This window comes from Callionymus lyra, chromosome 14 (assembly GCF_982586985.1).
Source record: "Callionymus lyra chromosome 14, fCalLyr1.hap1.1, whole genome shotgun sequence".
Taxonomy (NCBI): Eukaryota; Metazoa; Chordata; class Actinopteri; order Syngnathiformes; family Callionymidae; genus Callionymus; species Callionymus lyra.
The window spans coordinates 22388883-22406261 of NC_141831.1; the positions used below are offsets into that span (position 1 = coordinate 22388883).

Consider the following 17379-nt stretch of genomic DNA (forward strand, 5'->3'; position numbering starts at 1 on the left):
TTACAAACATTACAAGTTTAATACAAAAATAATATCCGCACTGCAGACATACTTTCAAAGTAATATTTGTTGTGTTAATATTTTAAAGTGTAATCTACAATCATCCTCATCCTCATAAACCTCTCTGGTTGGTCTAGAAGTTATTGCAGTGCAGGAAGTAGCTGTTCCTCAGAACCCGGAACACTATCTTGGAGCGCAGGTTGTACTCGAAGATGAACGGTCCATTGTAGATGTAGGTAAAACCTGAAAATGTAAATATTTATGTGAGTTTTTGGGGAGGTCAAGTAGTACACCAAACCACAACCATTGTCCAGGAATCCACAAGCCTAGGGGCCCTGTTTGGCGCTTTTACTTTATTTTCTATGGCCCTTGGTAGGTTAAAGCGAATACAATTAATCATGTTGGGATGTTTCAAGTAACTGATTTGGTTGTGTCTTGTTCCTTCTTCAATACAATCAACAAAAAGGGCAACATAAGGGAAAGTAATGTGAAAACCCAACTCTCCTAACTCACATCTTTTAAATGTTGTCTTCCTCTCCAACATGCAGTAAGTTTTGAAGTTATTACTTTATTAAGTTCACGCACGTCTAAAATCTTGTCGAACGAGAGGTTACGAGAGCGGAGTCCATAATGATTCAATAATGGCTTCACTCCTCCTCCAGCCAGCTATGATCACGCCCGCTTTGTTTATACAACGAGTCTTTTGGAGGTGGAGACTTCAGTAATTGATGATGTGTGTTGACAAACCTTGTTGTTTGACCAATCACAGCAGAGTAAGTGTGGTTATGGTAAACAAGATTTCCTCTCCCAAAAAGTGTTTTCGGTGGGCGGGGCTTAAGCACATTTTCTAATGTAAATATTTAAATGAAAGAGAGTTTTGTACAAACAGACACATACTGATGATACAATAGTAAGTAAGTAAGTCATTTTTATTTGTATAGCGCTTTTCCAGACCAGGGTCACAAAGCGCTTAAACAATCAAAACAATATTCAATAAAGTATATACTTTAAAGGGCAAGATAAAACTGATAACACAAAAGGAGTTCCAGAAAATCAAGGAAAAGCCTGTACAAATAAAAACGTCTTAAGCTGTTTCTTAAAGGAGTCAGTAGACTCCATCAAGCGCAAAGAGAGAGGAAGATCGTTCCAAAGCTTAGGAGCAACAGCTGATGTAAGGAGGAGCCTGACCATGAATAGCTCTGAAAGTAAGAACCAGAATTTTAAAGCTGATCCTGAAAGAAACTGGAAGCCAGTGAAGAGTTTTAAGGATCGGAGAAATGTGAGTTCTTCTACTTGAGCGGGTCAGAATTCTCGCTGCAGAGTTCTGAATCAACTGCAGGCAAGACAGCTCCTTCTTGTTAAGACATGAACATAAACTGTTGCAGTAGTCCAGGCGAGAAGACACAAACGCATGGATTACAAGCTCCAGATCATGTTCCGACAAGTTTAGAGATTTTTCTCAGTTGAAGGAAACAGCTTCTGGTCAGTTTTCTGCAGTGTTGAACAAAAGACATGTCTTTATCAAATACAACACCCAGGTTTCTCAGGCTCAGTTTGACAGACTGACCTAAGTCACCCAAGTACTGACTCAACCCTGGAACCTTATCATCAGGAGCAATCACCAGAGTTTCAGTTTTGTCCACATTTAGTTGAAGAGTGTTTTTACTCAGCCATTATTTGATTTCTAGCAAACAATTGAATAAGCTGTTCAGCCATTGGGGCTCAGTTGGATCAAAAGAGCAGTAGAGCTGGATGTCAACAGCAAAAATGTGATAAGAAACATCAGGAAATCTCTGAATGATTTTACCGAGGGGAATCAAGTACAGCAAAGACAATAAAGGACCCAGAACAGACAGATCTACAAACACAACAAAGACAGCTGCTCAGACACCACCTTCTCCAAGATCTTGGACAAGAAAGGGAGCTTAGGCCTGAAATTACTGAGGTCAGTTGGGTCTAAGCCTGGCTTTTTGAGCAGAGGCTCTACAATGGCATGTTTAAATGCATTGGGAAAAACCCCTGTGGAAAGGGAGAGGTTCACCATATTGGTAACCCAGAGGCCAATTACATCAAATACTTTGATAAAAAGCCTACAAGGAAGGACGTCATCTGAGCAAGAGGAGGCTTTCATCTTGTTCACTAGTGCCAAAATATCACCCAAAGATACAGCAGTGAAGGAAGACCAAGAGGATGAGAGGGGCTCAGAGACAGCAGGGGTTCCAAACAAAGGGGGAGAGATTTTCTCTTTGATCAATTGAAATACGTCAATGAAAAATCTCAACAATGCATTGATTTCAGCTTCACAGAAGTCAGGCGTGATTTGAGGAGCAGGAGACACGAGAGAATTAATCGTGTCAATTTAATTTAAATTAAATTAAATTAATTTAAAAATTAAAATTAAATTCAGTCCAAGATCTATTTCACAGACTCAAATCAACAGATTAGTTGACCGTTAAATGAGTTTCTTTTTCCACATCATATTAAAGATATATTTTTATTACCTTTGCCCCTTACAACAGTCAAAGGAAATAATATGTCATCTTAGTTTCCTTAGCTTTGTCATTAAAGTATGTTAATATATTTTAAATTCAGTGAAGACTTAAATAGGCACCATTGAGGATACTCTCAATGGTGCCTCTCAATGATTCAGCCTGCTGCTGTCAGGCAGAAGTCTGCGCAGTCTTCAGGCCAGAACCGGCAGGTTAAAGGACAGCTTCTTCCACCAGGCTATCAGGAGACTAAATTCCCTCCCTGTCCTACCATCACTCTCACCTCCGCTTGAACTACCTTTGCATTAACTTTGTTTTTTTGTTGATATTCTGATTAGTTTTAGTTAATTAATTAAGTATTATTGATTATTTATTTCATTTTGTTGGTTATTTATTTCTTGAATGTCTTAATTAATGTCCTTTCAATCCTATTCATGTTTTGCATCGTGGGTTAGAGAGGACCACAATTTCATTGATTCTGTATGTCTCGATACATGCATATTTGACAATAAAAAGAACTTGAACTTTAAAATAAACACTCACCTCTGTATTGGAACGCTGCAGACACTGGGTTGATCAATCCGTGGAAGAAAGAGTCAACGCTTTGTGGGTTTCCCGTATCCATTGTCCTTCTGGCCTCATTGTAACTATGACAGGACACAAAGAGCATGATTTAGTTCAAGGGATGAGTCAGTGACATATCGTCCAGTGGATTCAGCTCACCTGTAGATGTGGTTCCCTACAATGAACAAAGTCTTTCCAGATTCAACGTCGTAGAGAGCAGCGTTGATTTCATTGACATTGCTCGGAAGACCAAAGCTGGTGAGTTTTTTAGGATAGCCCTGTACGGGAGTGTAGCCTGAGTAAGCCCAGACCCTACGACCTGTGCAGCAACAATAACAATAATTAGAACATTTAAACAACGTGCGAAACTTATGTCATTTTATGTGGCCTCTGGGAAGGTTTGGTAAAATAAATGAGATTGATTTTCATATTGATTTCGTGAATTATATAGATAAGCTAAGAAACATAGCAACAACAATTAGAAAGAGAGTTTAAAAAACTACATGTATGTTGAAAGAGGAGGACAAACACAGGTATAATTAAGGATCTTCACAATCATTCTCATACTTTATGTTAAGGACACTTGGGCAAATATTATGTGATCATTTCTTCTTCTATTGAAAATGATGAATGATACCTTTGAAGATGTACAGTCGGTCTGAATATTTGCTTTCGTAGGCGGCATCGATGTTGCTCGGAGCGTTGGCCCAGAAGTTTGTGATGAGACTCTGCTGAGGCGTGTTGCTCTGAGGGTAGCTACGCCAGAAGAAGCTAGAAGAATGCAGATTGTATCAGAGTGATATTACTTTTTTGCCCACTCAATGCAGAAATATCAAAGAAAAAAGCTCAACCCAAAGAAAGACTAACTTGACTGTATCTTTGATAGTTTATCCACTTTTCTTCCGGAATAAACATTTAAGAGAAGGATAAAGATGCACCAAAACATCTCAAATGTCAGCCTTAAATATATATTTGGTGTATTGTTGTATGTATGTTAGTATGTTGATTGAGACACTTCACCCTCACATTCGTACCTGTCTTTGAAGAAGAGCATCTCTCCTCTGAGCGTGGCTACAGCATCCAGGACCATATTGGAGTCACAGGCGTCTGGGGAAGTTGGTGGAGGAACTTCAGCAGGATCTTTGACAGGATTTACGCCCGGAAGTTAAAAGTCAGAAGTTAGTCAGGTTTTCCAAGCAAGGTCTTTAAGGGGTTCTCACCGTAGAGGGACTCGATTTCGTTGACATCATCCCAGGGAAGAACAAAGGTGTCTAGATTTCGGAAGTACACAGGGTACATGAGTGCACCTGGGTCGTCGTAGTGAGACAAGCCCAAGGAGTGGCCGAACTCATGGGCAGCCACCATGAAGAGAACGTAACCTGAAAGTCAAGACAATGTTACTTTTATGTCATCATTTGGATTGTACTGTGTGTCTGATTTAATATTAATGAATTACTATGAATTACATTTTCATGATGTATGATGTTTTGTTGGAATTTTACAAACTGTCTCATAACTGTTTATTATAATTTAATTCATTCTTATGATGTATTGTAATATAGTTTGGGCAATTACCACTTCATCTGCTCCTTCATTTCAGAGACTTCAGATTTTTACTATCTATGACATTTTTTTTATTATTATTCAAAACTTATATCAAAGAAGATTCAAGAGTTAATTCTTATTCAACACAAATCTTCAAATCTTCATCTCCCTAAACTCCTTCCCATCAGATGTTAATTCTCAATTAAATTCTGAGGTACAAGGTTATCAAACAGTTTTCCATATATAGCAAAAGTTTTTTCTTCTTTAGAATGTTTTTAGAAGATCACTGCTTTGTAGTGTATTGTCTATGTAAGCCTTCATTTGCTTTTTATTCTCACTATTTTTCTTATTGGTCAAGCCATGTTTTTTATTTAGTTTTCCTACTTATTATTGCTGTACAATTACTATAGTTTTTTTGTTGTTTTTTTATTTGGACACATGGATTATTCACAGTCCATCCATTCATAGTTGGTAATACTTCGGAGCGCTCTTCTTCTTTGGTAGTCGTATTCCGTTTGTATTGATCCAGTAGAAAAGTACAAGTAACCTTCAAGACAAAACCATAATAAATGTAATTGTTGCATCTCCAAACCCACATTTTTAACTTGTATCAGCAGCTACCTCGAACTTCGACAGCAGCATCCACCCTAAGGCCAATCCCAGGGAGGTCCCTGAATATGAACTTGGGGTACCCCTGCTCCATTCTGCCTCTTCTTTCATTGTAGCTGCATTATCATCATAAACAGTTACCAACACAATGTATCTTAATACAACAATAGGATCAGAAAACCCACCTCCAGAATCGATTTCTCACAAAGAAAAGAGTTTTTCCCACAAAAGAAACATGGACAGCCGCGTCAATCTTCGTCACGGAGGCGGGGAATCCAAATTCTCTGAGAGGTTTTGGGTAACCAGGAAGGATGGATTTCCCAATCAACTTCCAATAGCGATTTCCTATGATGAGATGTTGAACAGTTATTTAAAATGAGTTCAATGAATGTGCTGCTTGTAAAGCAGAATGGCAGTTTTAGGTAATTTTGGTCACGATGATTGGTACACAAGCTAACCAAGAGCTGAATTCCTGTACAGTCTTTCAAAGTACTTTGACTTGGATTTTCTTTGTCTTTGGGGTCAAAATGTTAAGCATCTTATCTCATAGAATGTTCTTATCTTTCTCACCTTCAAAGAAGTAAACAGAGCTGTCGTATGTGTAGGCAGCATCAACTCTGTTTATCCCAGACCAGACGGATCTAATTTTCTTTCTTGAGATGCCGTCCGAGTCACTGCTCTTCCGCCAAACATACCTGTACATACAACATACCTGGTTGAACCGAAGTCAGGAGGATTTGAAAAAATAAGTCACTGACTTGTCTTTGAAGAAGTATAGGTTTGTCCGTATAGAAGTGACTGCATCAAAAGAGAGAGTCAGGCTACATCTGTCAACAGCAGGACGAGATGTTGGTGCTGCTGTTTTGGGTTGTTTAAGTCTGTTTCCTGTTGAAGAAAATGGCATTTTTACTTATCATTTTTCATACAGTGTATTATCTTTACATAGAGTACTACCATAAATGGCTTGTATTTCCTTTTTGTCGCCATGAGGCAGCTTGTATCCCTCCGTGTTCACATACTGGTAAGTAGGAAACATCAGAGCCGCTGGGTTCTTGGAGTGAGCTAAACCGAGGGCGTGGCCGAACTCATGAGCTGCTACTAAAAACAGGTTGGCCTCTGGAAACATCCAAACTATTGTTAATGAGTTGTCTTGTTTGAGGGACAAACCCTCACCTGGTGTGTCGATGCTCCAGTTTTCATCTTCGTCAAAGTGGGTGTCCCCGCCTCTCCCTTCCCCAGGAGAGAAGGCATGAGCCAGGACGCCGTTTGAACCGTCAAACGGTGCAAAATCTCCATGGTCTAGTTTTAAGTATGTTTAATTAGTCTTTCAATCATATTTGAATGAAAACATTTCAAATCTTGTGTTATCTCCTGGTCAAGGTGACCCGAAGGCCCGAAAACAAATGTGTTTGTGGTATCCCATTAGTTGTCTTTGGTGTCTTTGGGTCAAGGTGAACAAAATACATATGACCATCCGGTCACCTTGACCCAGAGATAACACTAGGGTTAACACACTTAAAAAAAGTGAAAGTATCCAGGCAATTCTTTTTTAATGTATACTGATTAAACAAGACAATAAAATATACTTCAATACATTAAAATATTTTCAAATGGCTCATTGAAGTTACCACCATTGACATTCTTACATTAGCTGCCGACATGAACAACATTGACTAAGAAAAGGTTTTGTGAATGGTTGATCAAGGGTTTACCTTCAGCCTGGAATATGATCATGATGTCAGCGGTGCCGGTGAATATCTGCTTAAATTCCAGTGGTATGACATCTCTGTAGACTCTCAGAGCCTTGGCTATGGTGGCATCGACCTCACTCGGGCTCAAGTCTGGGGTGTAATTAGTGATTCTGTCACAGATACATTTTTAAAAACCAGAGAAAAGTGTTGGATAATTTACACATTCCGTCAAGTCAAACACCTGTACGTGACCACGGACTTGTCCCACATGGGCTGGTTATCAAAGTTACTGTATCTGGTGACATCATTGAAGCCACAGCGCGGACGATCCATCACTTGTAGGGTATTTGAGTCCAACTCTCCGGTCACCTCCAGCCCGAAAAACTCTTGCATTTTTTTAAGAGTCTCGTCAAATGCATCGAGAGAGCTGTTCCAGGTACTGTTGGGAGCAGCCACGCCCACTTCAGAAAAATAACTTGACAGATATTCCTGCAGGAAAGATTCAAGTTTTTGATTGATTCAAATGATTATATACGTATACGCCATACTTAAATTAATGCTAAAAGATAATCAAACTATCAAATTACTCGCTTTATCTAAAAAGCGGGAACATTTGACTATACATTTACAATCAACATTTCACTCCAGACTGATTCACACTGTTTCAGGGCAAGCTTGAAACAGAATTAGAGATACACCGGTAAATTCAAACATCTGTTTATCTGCAAATCACAGCTTAAATTGTACATCAAAGAACAAAGCAAGACATACCCGGGAAAGGGGGGCTAAAGAGGGAAGAAAAGATAATTCCCACTCGAGAACATTTGAATAATTAGATTACAGGAAGACAAATTAGGATGTCTCTCTTGGTCTCTCTTGAAAGAACAATTTGGCCGGAAAGAGACGACCTCCCGGACGGGAAATTTGACTTAAATATAGCTCGGGACCAGTCTGCCCGGGGCTATTGATCTGTACAGTCGCTGGGAGATTTTGGGTCCGTTTTGATCGTAATTGAAAGCTTGTATTTTCTTTGACTTGAAGCGGCAAATATACGACCCCTTACACACTCTGGATTGTTTATCTTTCTTGTCTTAATCCTTCGCTTTGTGGAGAAAGATGGTCCATTGAGAGTGTGTCTAGGGTTGTTTATTCGCCGCTTCAAGTCAAACAAAATACAAGCTTTACGATCGATCGGGAGCACTTCCTCCCAGCGACTGTACAGGTCAATAGCCCCTGGAGAAAAGGTCTCGAACTGTAGAAACATTGCTATATTTAAGGCAAATTTCCGGGCCGGGTTGTCCTCCCCCTATCGCCAAATTATTCCTTCAAGCTCCCTGTGCCACGGTCACCCGTGGAGAGTACTTCCTAATTTGTTTCCTTTTCTAATCATTCAAATGTTCTTGGGTGGGGGTTCATTCTCCTAGTCCCCCCCTTCCCGGATGTGTCCCGCTTCGTTCTTTGATCCACGACCCAAGGTGTGAAAGGGCAGAAAAATAACCGGTGTGAATCTCTAATTCTGTTCCAAGTTCTTGAAACAATGAATCAGTCTGAGTGGAATGTTGATTGTGAATGTGTATTCAAACGTTTACACTCTTAGATGAAGCGAGTTATTTATACTTTATATTTTGATTATCTTTTATCGTTAATTTAAGTATGGTGTATACATATAGTGTAACTAACTATTTTAATCTAACACCAATGACATCATGATGTCGGCTGACTCGGGTAATGCAGTGTTCTGGTTCTCTTAGACCTGTCCTCAGCCTTTGACAAATTCCAGGATTGAGTCAGTATGAAGTTTTTAAGTTTATTAAGTCAGGTGACTTAGGCCAGTCCGTCAAACTGAGCCTGAGAAACCTGGTGTATTTGACAAAGACATGTCTCTAGTACAACATTGCAAAAAACTGACCAACTGATCAACTGAAGAACATCTCTAAACTCTGGAAAATAGTCCCAACATGATCTGGAGTTTATAATCCATGCATTTGTGTCTTCTCATTTAGACTAGTACAACAGTTTACTTCTTTGGTCTAAACAAGAAGTTAATACAAAACTCTGCAGCGAGAATTCTGACCCGCTCTAGTAGAAGAACTCACATTTCCCCGATCTCTAAATCTCTTCACTGGTTGCCAGTTTCTTTCAGGATCAATTTTAAAATGTTGGTTCTTACTTTCAGAGCTATTCATGGTCAGGCTCCTCCTTACATCAGTGATCTGATCCAGCCTTACACCCCAGCTCGGGCTCTTAGGTCTGTGGATCAGAATCTACTTATGGTTCCGCGCACACGGTTCAGGACCAGAGGAGAGAAATCCTTCCATGCTGTTGCTCCTAAATTTGGAACGACCTTCCTCTCTCTCTGATGGAGTCTACTGACATAAGACCTAAACCTAAAAACCTAAAACCTAAAACCTTAAGACCTTTTTATTTGTACAGGCTTTTTCTTAATTCTCTTGGGGCTGCTGTGTTTGTCACTGTGTTGTCTTGGCCTTTTAAAGTTTTTTAATATATAGATGTAGTTTAAAGTTTACATATTTCTTATATATACTGCATGTATATGATTTTCCTTTTAGTTAAGAAAAAAAACTTTTGATTGGTTTGGTGGTTTATTGGATACACATCTAATCTGCTCATTTGTTGTTTATTTTTCAATCTTTGATTTACTGTAGAATTGCATCAGCAAGCAGCTGTTTAGCAGAGCGGGGAAATTCTCTGTTTGAGGCTGATGGTTATTTAACAGTTGTTCAGCTCATGACAGAAGAATAAATATATGCCAATATTCATCTAAGAAACTGCTTCTAAACTAAACTAAAACATTTTTTCTATACATGGTTTGGTTCTGTTTAAACATTGTTATATAAATATTATTCTTTAAATACTGTATATTTAATTAAAACCGAATAGACACTTTCATGTCAATTTCAGTTCAAGAAGCAAAAAAATTAAATCAATGTTAAATAAAAGATAAATTAGAAGTTACCTGGGCTTTTAAGATGTCCTCCTGCGAGAAAGTGGTGGTGTTGATGAGCTCTGTGGGTTCTTCTAGTTCAGGAGAAGCAGTGGTCGGTGCTGCTTGACCGACATCAACAGCAAGAAAAATCGTAACGAAGAACCACATTTTAGTTCTAATAAAACAACTCTTCATCTCAGCTGAACAGTCCACGGTTTATTGCAGAATCTTGGTTTAACGTTTTAGAAAAACTGTACGGAATGACGCATGACCAGGCAATTAAACATTCCAGTAAATGTCTGAACAGGCCCACCAGAGCCAGAATTGTTTTTTTCTCAACATGATGGTTCAGAGTGGGCTTGCATGAGGGGGGGGGGGGGGGATAGCAACATATTTTGGTTGAGATATTTGAGGAAAAAAAATCAATGTTTGTCTTGTGCATGCTGAAGAAACTCAATGATCACATATTATTTCTTCATGCAGAACTTTTATACAATTTATCATTACATATTACAGGACGGTGGTCTTCCTGCTGGGCCTGAAGTCTGACGCACCTCCAACGGTGGTGGACTGTGCATGGCAAGGGCTTCCTTTTCCTGAACCAGGCGGAAGCCTGACCGCATACCTTTAGGTTTTTTGCAAAAAACCCAGTTAGATGCCATGTGCTCCCCAAACTTTGTCACGCATTTTCAGCCAGAGGCAGTGGCTTCCTTTTTTTTTAGATTCCTCAGAGAGCTCTTTGGTGGAGCTTCCCAGTTTGGTTCCACAATGTCCCAGGTCTTTGAGCAGGTGCGATGTTGATCTGCCCATGATGCCTCTTGCCTCCACCTCAATCGGGTACAGCCTCGTACTCCAACCATTTTCCCTGTATTCTGCAACCAGGTCTGCATACTTTGCCTTCTTCCTTTCATAGGTAGCTTCCAGTCCCTCCTCCCATGGAACTGTTAACTCAATCAGTATTGCTGATCTCAAGGCTGGTCTTAAAGTAGTGCTGTAGATCTCTTGTGGGAGTTGGAGCTGCCTACCTAGGTCAACGTCCAACTTCCATGCCGCTCATCGTGTTAATAGCTTGGCGGGTGGTCTCTTGCTGGTCTGCATTGCAGGTTCCCCTGCCTGAATAAGATGTTCCTGCCTTGGCTCTCTGATAGAGTTTTTTTTGCCTCCTGTCGAATATTCTCCAGTACCTCTGCCAGCTTCCTGAGCACTTTGTCGTGCCGCCATCTGAACCGACCTTGTGTCAGTGCTGTTTTGCAGCCCCACATAGAATGCTGGTCCCGCTTGCGGCACAACATTGCTATGTCCAAAGCTATTGGTTGAGGATTTCAGGGCTCGGAAGGTTGTCGTATGTTGCCCTAATGAGGAAACTGAGCCGAGCAGTTTCCAAAAAATTGCCCAGTTGACTACTCGGCTCGTGACACCTTCCCAGGTTGTCCACCGCCCATTCTTCCCTTGTGCCACAGACTTCCCCCTGAGCTCCTTCTATTCAAGTTGTGTGACCTCTGCAACAACAAGATCTTTCCTCTCTTTTTTGCTTGCCTTGGACAATTGTAGTGGTGGGTTGCTCCATCCGAGGCCTGCCCTCCCTCTCTTGACCATGCCCATACCTCTTGATGTTGCAGCCTTTCCATCACCTTCTGCACTTCCTCCTTGGCTCTCCATTTTCTTCCAGTCTCCACTCTGGCGTCTGCATCAGTAACTGCCCTGTCAGATGAGTCCTTTAACTCCATCAGAAGCCTTGCCTTCTCCTGTCTGTAGTCCAGGGTGATGGATTTCAATGGTAGCTGGAGTGAGTTCCATCCGTACAGGCCAGCTGCTGAGAAGCACCGTGGCAAACCGAGGCATTTGCGGATGAAGGTGTTGCCTCTTGCCTCCATTCGGTTTATGGCTGATGAGGTGACTTTGCACAGATTCAGGGGAAACAGGTTACCCCTTGGGTACAAGGTGAAGTGGTAACACAAGACTTTATGCTTCTATGGCTTGAGACGATCTTGGAGAGCCCCTCTGATAGATGTTGAAGGATGGTTCTCCCCATCTCTTTGTCTAAGAGACCAGATGTATAAAGTCTTCCTAGGCTTCTGATGGGCTGATCCACAATGTTGGGGATGCCGATGGTGAAGGTGACTCTGTCGTATCTCTTCCCCTTCCGCAATGAGATGCTCCTTGACTTTTGTGGCTTGAACTTCATCCTGGCCCAGGTGATCAACTCGTCCAGCCTCTTTAGCAGCCTGGATTTGCATGGGCCAGTGTGTAGTATAGATGTGATGTCATCCATATAGCTCTTTAGGTGCTGGAGCCTTTGGCCTGCCGGTAGTAGGACTCCTCCCCCACTTGCCTTGCACCAATCAGGATGACCTCAAACGCTGACACAAATAGTATGGGGGAAATGGAGAATACCATTGCAATCCCTACTTCCAGTTGTTGCCAGCCAGTGATCACTTTCTTCAGTGCAAAGCATATTGATATCCTGGAAGTAGTTCATGATATTGGTCCTGATGTTGTCTGGGATGTAGAAGAATTGCAGAGCATAAGCTATGCGCTAGTGTGGCACGGACCCATAGGCATGTGCAGATTTCTCTTCTCCCTCTTGGTGGTATCAGATGATAGTCATACATGGATATATTAAGTATTCAATTATTAATTTGCCAACAATAACTGTCCAATAGATAGAATAGATAAAAATAAACATTCAAACAGCTTATCATTTTCTTTTCATACAAAAACATTTATTACATTCATTACAAACATTACAAGTTTAATACAAAAATAAAATATGCATTGCAGACATGCTTTCAAAGTAATATTTTTTGTGTAAATATTTTAAAGTGTAATATACAATCATCCTTATCCGAGAGTACATCCACTCTAATAAACCTCTCTGGTTTGTCTAGAAGTTAGTGCAGCGCAGGAAGTAGCTGTTCCTCAGAACCCGGAACAGTCTCTTGGAGCGCAGGCTGTACTCAAACATGTATGGTCCGTTGTAGATGTAGCTAAAACCTGGAAATAAAAAATATTTATGCAGGTTTTTGGGGAGGTCAAGTAGTACACCACACAATAATGCACCACAGCACCACAACCATATGTCCAGGAATCCACAAGCCTAGGGGCCTTGTTTGGCGCTTTGACTTTATTTTCTATGGACCTTGGTAGGTTAAAGTGAATAAAATTAATCATGTTGGAATGTTTGAAGTAATTGATTTGGTTGTGTCTTGTTCCTACTTCAATACAATCAACAGAAGTGATTTTTTTTAAGGCACTGTTCTCATTCTTTCCCCCTCAATATATTTTTAAGAAAATTTTATTTTAACGTAAGGGCAACAAATGTGAAAACCCAACTCTCCTGAGTCACTCTCATTTTTCAAATGTTTAAGTCTTGCTCTCCAACATGCAGTACGTTTTGAAGTTGTTACTTTATAAAGGTCAACCCCATCTAAACTCTCTGCAAATGAGAGGTTAAAAGAGCGGAGTCCATAATGATTTAATTATGGCTTCGCTCCTCCTCCATCCAGCTATGATCACGCCCGCTTTGTTTATACAACAAGTCCCTTTGAGGTAGAGACTTCAGTAATTGATGAAGTGTGTTGACAAACCTTGTTTGACCAATCACAGCAGAGTGAGTGTGGTTATGGTAAAAAATATTTCACCTCCCAAAAAATTGTTTTCAGTGGGCGGGGCTTAAGCACATTTTCTAATATAAATATTTATTTGAAAGAAGAGTACAAACAGACACATACTGATGAGAAGTCCAATATCTATTTTAACAGACTCAAATCATTAGTTGATTGTTAGTTTTTTTCTCCCACATCATATTAAAGATATATTTTTATTTTCTTTGCCCCTTACAACAGTCAAAGAAAATAATATGTCTCCTTAGTTTCCTTTGTGTCATTAAAGTATGTTTATATATTTTAATGCAGTAAAGACTTAAAATAAACACTCACCTCTGTATTGGAACGCTGCAGACACTGGGTTGATCAATCCGTGGAAGAAAGAGTCAACGCTTTGTGGGTTTCCCGTATACATCGTCCTTCTGGCCTCATTGTAACTATGACAGGACACAAAGAGCATGATTTAATTTAAGGGATGAGTCAGTGACATATCGTCCAGTGGATTCAGCTCACCTGTAGATGTGGTTCCCTACAATGAACAAGGTCTTTCCAGATTCAACGTCGTAGAGAGCAGCGTTGATTTTCTTGACATTCCTCGGAAGACCAAAGCTGGTAAGTTTTTTAGGATAGCCCCGTACAGGAGTGTAGCCTGAGTAAGCCCAGACCCTACGACCTGTGCAACAACAATAACAATAATTAGACCATTTAAACAATGTGTGAAACTCATGACCAAATCCTGTTGTCAAGTCATTTTAAGTGGCCTGTGGGAAGGTTTGCTCAAATCAAAAGGAGTGATTTTAATATTGATTTTGTGACTTATAAAGATAAGCTAAGAAACAAAGCACTGATGTAAATAATTATAAAGAGAGTTTAAAAAAAAAGTAACTATATGTATGTTGAAAAAAAAAACTTGCTTGGTGAGTGTTTGATAGAGGAGGACCAACACAGGTATAATTAAGGATCTTCACAATCATTCTCATACTTCATGTTATGGACACTTGGGCAAATATTCTATGATGATTTATTCTTCTATTGAGAATCAAAGAATGATACCTTTGAAGATGTACAGTCGGTCTGAATATTTGCTTTCGTAGGCGGCATCGATGTTGCTCGGAGCACTGGGCCAGAAGTTCGTGATGAGACTCTGCTGAGGCGTGTTGCTCTGAGGGTAGCTACGCCAGAAGAAGCTAGAAGAATGCAGATTGTATCAGAGTGATATTAATTTTTTGCCCACTCAATGCAGAAATCTCAAAGAAAAAAGCTCAACCCAAAGAAAGACTAACTTGACTGTATCTTTGATAGTTTATAATAATAATAATCTCTATTTATATAGCGCCTTTCTAGACCAGGGTCACAAAGCGCTTTTCACAGCCATTCACACATACTGATGGGAGTAGGCTGCACACCCATGCCAAGTCTGCCATCAGGAGCAATATGGGTAAAGTGTCTTGCTCAGGGACACAACGACACAAGCTTGTCTGGAGATGGGATTCAACCTGCAACCTCTTGGACTGCAGGCAACCACTCTACCATCTGAGCTGGTTAAAAGAAGGATAAAGATGCACCAAAACATCTCAAATGTCAGCCTTAAATATATTTTTGGTGAAACGACAGCTTCAAAATTTGGATTGAGACACTTCACCCTCACATTCGTACCTGTCTTTGAAGAAGAGCATCTCTCCTCTGAGCGTGGCTACAGCATCCAGGACCATGGTGGAGTCGCAGGCGTCTGGGGTAGTTGGTGGAGGAACTTCAGCAGGATCTTTGACAGGATTTACGCCTGGAAGTCAAAAGTCAGAAGTTAGTCAGGTTTTCCAAACAAGGTCTTCGAGGGGTTCTCACCGTAGAGGGACTGGATTCCGTTGACATCATCCCGGGGAAGAACGAAGGTGTCTGGATTACGGAATGAGTACACAGGGTACATGAGTGCGCCCGGGTCATCGGAGTGAGACAAGCCCAAGGAGTGGCCGAACTCATGGGCAGCCACCATGAAGAGAACGTAGCCTGAAAGTCAAGACAATGTTACTTTTTGGTAAAAATCTGAGGAGCCACTGGGGGCCAAAAGATCCCCATCAGTGAATGGGAATATGAATATAAAGAGTTGTCTAGGTTGAATTCATGATATTTCATGATGGAACTAACCTTGGTCAGACTTGAAAGTGAATCGTTCATCCTCGTCAAAGTGAGCATCTCCTCCGATTCCAAAGCCCGGGGCGAAGGCGTGGGCGAGGGTTCCATCGCGGCCATCGAAGGGGTAGTAATCACCATGTGCTGTCAAAGCAAACAGTATAATTGCATAACATCTCGAATGGTTCCTGAATACATGCACGACTCATACATTTTCCAACTTGTCCAGACGTGTTTTCAGGACTATAAACAACATTTCGGACCTCTGCGAGCCAGGACACGCCCTCGGTACTGCAATTGTCGTCATGCCGCTGAAGATACATTATATAACGAACATTTCCATCATCTGTCATCAGTCCATCAGGGATTAATGTCATATAAGTATGTTCAGCAGGATGTTCAAACCCCTCCTGTCTTCATCTTTTCAAGATAAAGATCAAAACAAGATAGGAACACACAGCAGGGGCTAATTTAAGTGATGGATGGTCTCAGTTGGATCTTTATTCTGACTAACAAGACTGTGTAGCTTTGCTAATGTAGCCTTAACATGTGGCCCTTAAACTGTATTTATGCCAATCATGAGTACAACTAATACGAGAAGAACATTTTATTTTTTGTAGATTATTTTTGTATTTGTTTCTGTATTAACTTAAATACAACTTCTTTCAAGTTATGTGATTGGAACTTTTTGTTGCTTTTTTCTTCCCTTGTACATATTAAAAAACCATACATTTTTAAAGAATGGTTTAGAAATATTTAATTGGTATATTTGGATTTATTTTATACTGATCTAAAAAAAACATCATTTTATTTTTATGGGGTTTTTTTGCTTTTATTTATCATTAATAGTAAGAATTAAGCCATTTACAAGAAAACTACAATATTATTGATACGAGAAAAGAAGGTAAAACTCACATACATTTTTTTGTAGGTGAGCTCTACTTTCGGTAACATACATTTTTGCGGGCCAAATAAAATAACTTGAATTTGGCCCTGTATAATAATAATAATAATAATGAAACATAATTATTTTAACAACTACCATTGTGAATTACTATAAACATCTTTACACATCTCTAAACATTCTTAAAAACAACATAAACATCAAAAGAGGTTTATTTCTTCTATAAACATCTGCGTCAATCAAACTTGTTATCATCAGAAAAAGTTGTACTTACATCGACTACCGAATGAAATCATGATGTCAGCGGTCCCGCTGTAGATCCTGGTGAAGACCAGAGGAGTGACTTTGGACCAAACCTTAAGAGCCTTGTCGATGGAGCTGTCCACCTCAGCCTGGGCCATGTCTGGTGTGTAGTTGACGATCCTTCAAGAGAGGGAATATCTTAATATTCAACATGTATTCCACAATATCTCCATGTTCTGATCCCTCACCTGTATGTCAAGCTGTTTTTTTGCCACTTAAGGTCATTCCCAAATGTGGAAAAGCGTGCGATGGGACCGTCAGGAACGCCACAGCGGGCCTTTTTCATCATCACCACGGTGTCAACGTCCAACGTTCCGGTGATCTGCAGACCAAAGAATCTCTGCATCTCACTCAGCTTCCTGCTGAGCACGCTGATCCCACGTCTGGATCCAGGACCTCTCTCCTCCGTCAGGTTGAAGAAGCTCTTCAGGTAGCTCTGTGGAGGGAGTCACAAGTAAACATGATCCTTGGAACAACAGTGAAGTCAACTCACCTGTGCTAAATCCTCATCCTGCACAGGGACTTCTGACAGTGGAGCAGCGGAAACAGCCACAGCCAGGCTCAAGAGGAACCACAATGTTGTCATGGTCGTGCT

At 40.4% G+C, this 17379-nt stretch overlaps 1 protein-coding gene across 1 annotated transcript; it reads right to left on the bottom strand.

Moving 5' to 3' along the window:
• Positions 1–78: 78 nt before the first annotated feature.
• Positions 79–17379, bottom strand: LOC148066468 (uncharacterized). Its single transcript, XM_087806907.1, is given in 31 exon segments — positions 79–243; positions 3033–3136; positions 3213–3372; positions 3691–3824; positions 4088–4193; positions 4274–4432; positions 5077–5145; positions 5220–5323; positions 5393–5552; positions 5778–5902; positions 5966–6323; positions 6381–6506; positions 6920–7068; positions 7140–7387; positions 9876–10061; positions 10400–10470; positions 10529–10772; positions 11450–11742; positions 11784–12070; positions 12178–12205; positions 12255–12381; positions 12736–12839; positions 13784–13887; positions 13964–14123; positions 14504–14637; positions 15107–15230; positions 15293–15454; positions 15593–15721; positions 16756–16904; positions 16973–17220; positions 17278–17379. Coding segments are annotated over 31 exon segments (4755 nt in total). The 5' UTR covers positions 17371–17379; the 3' UTR covers positions 79–133.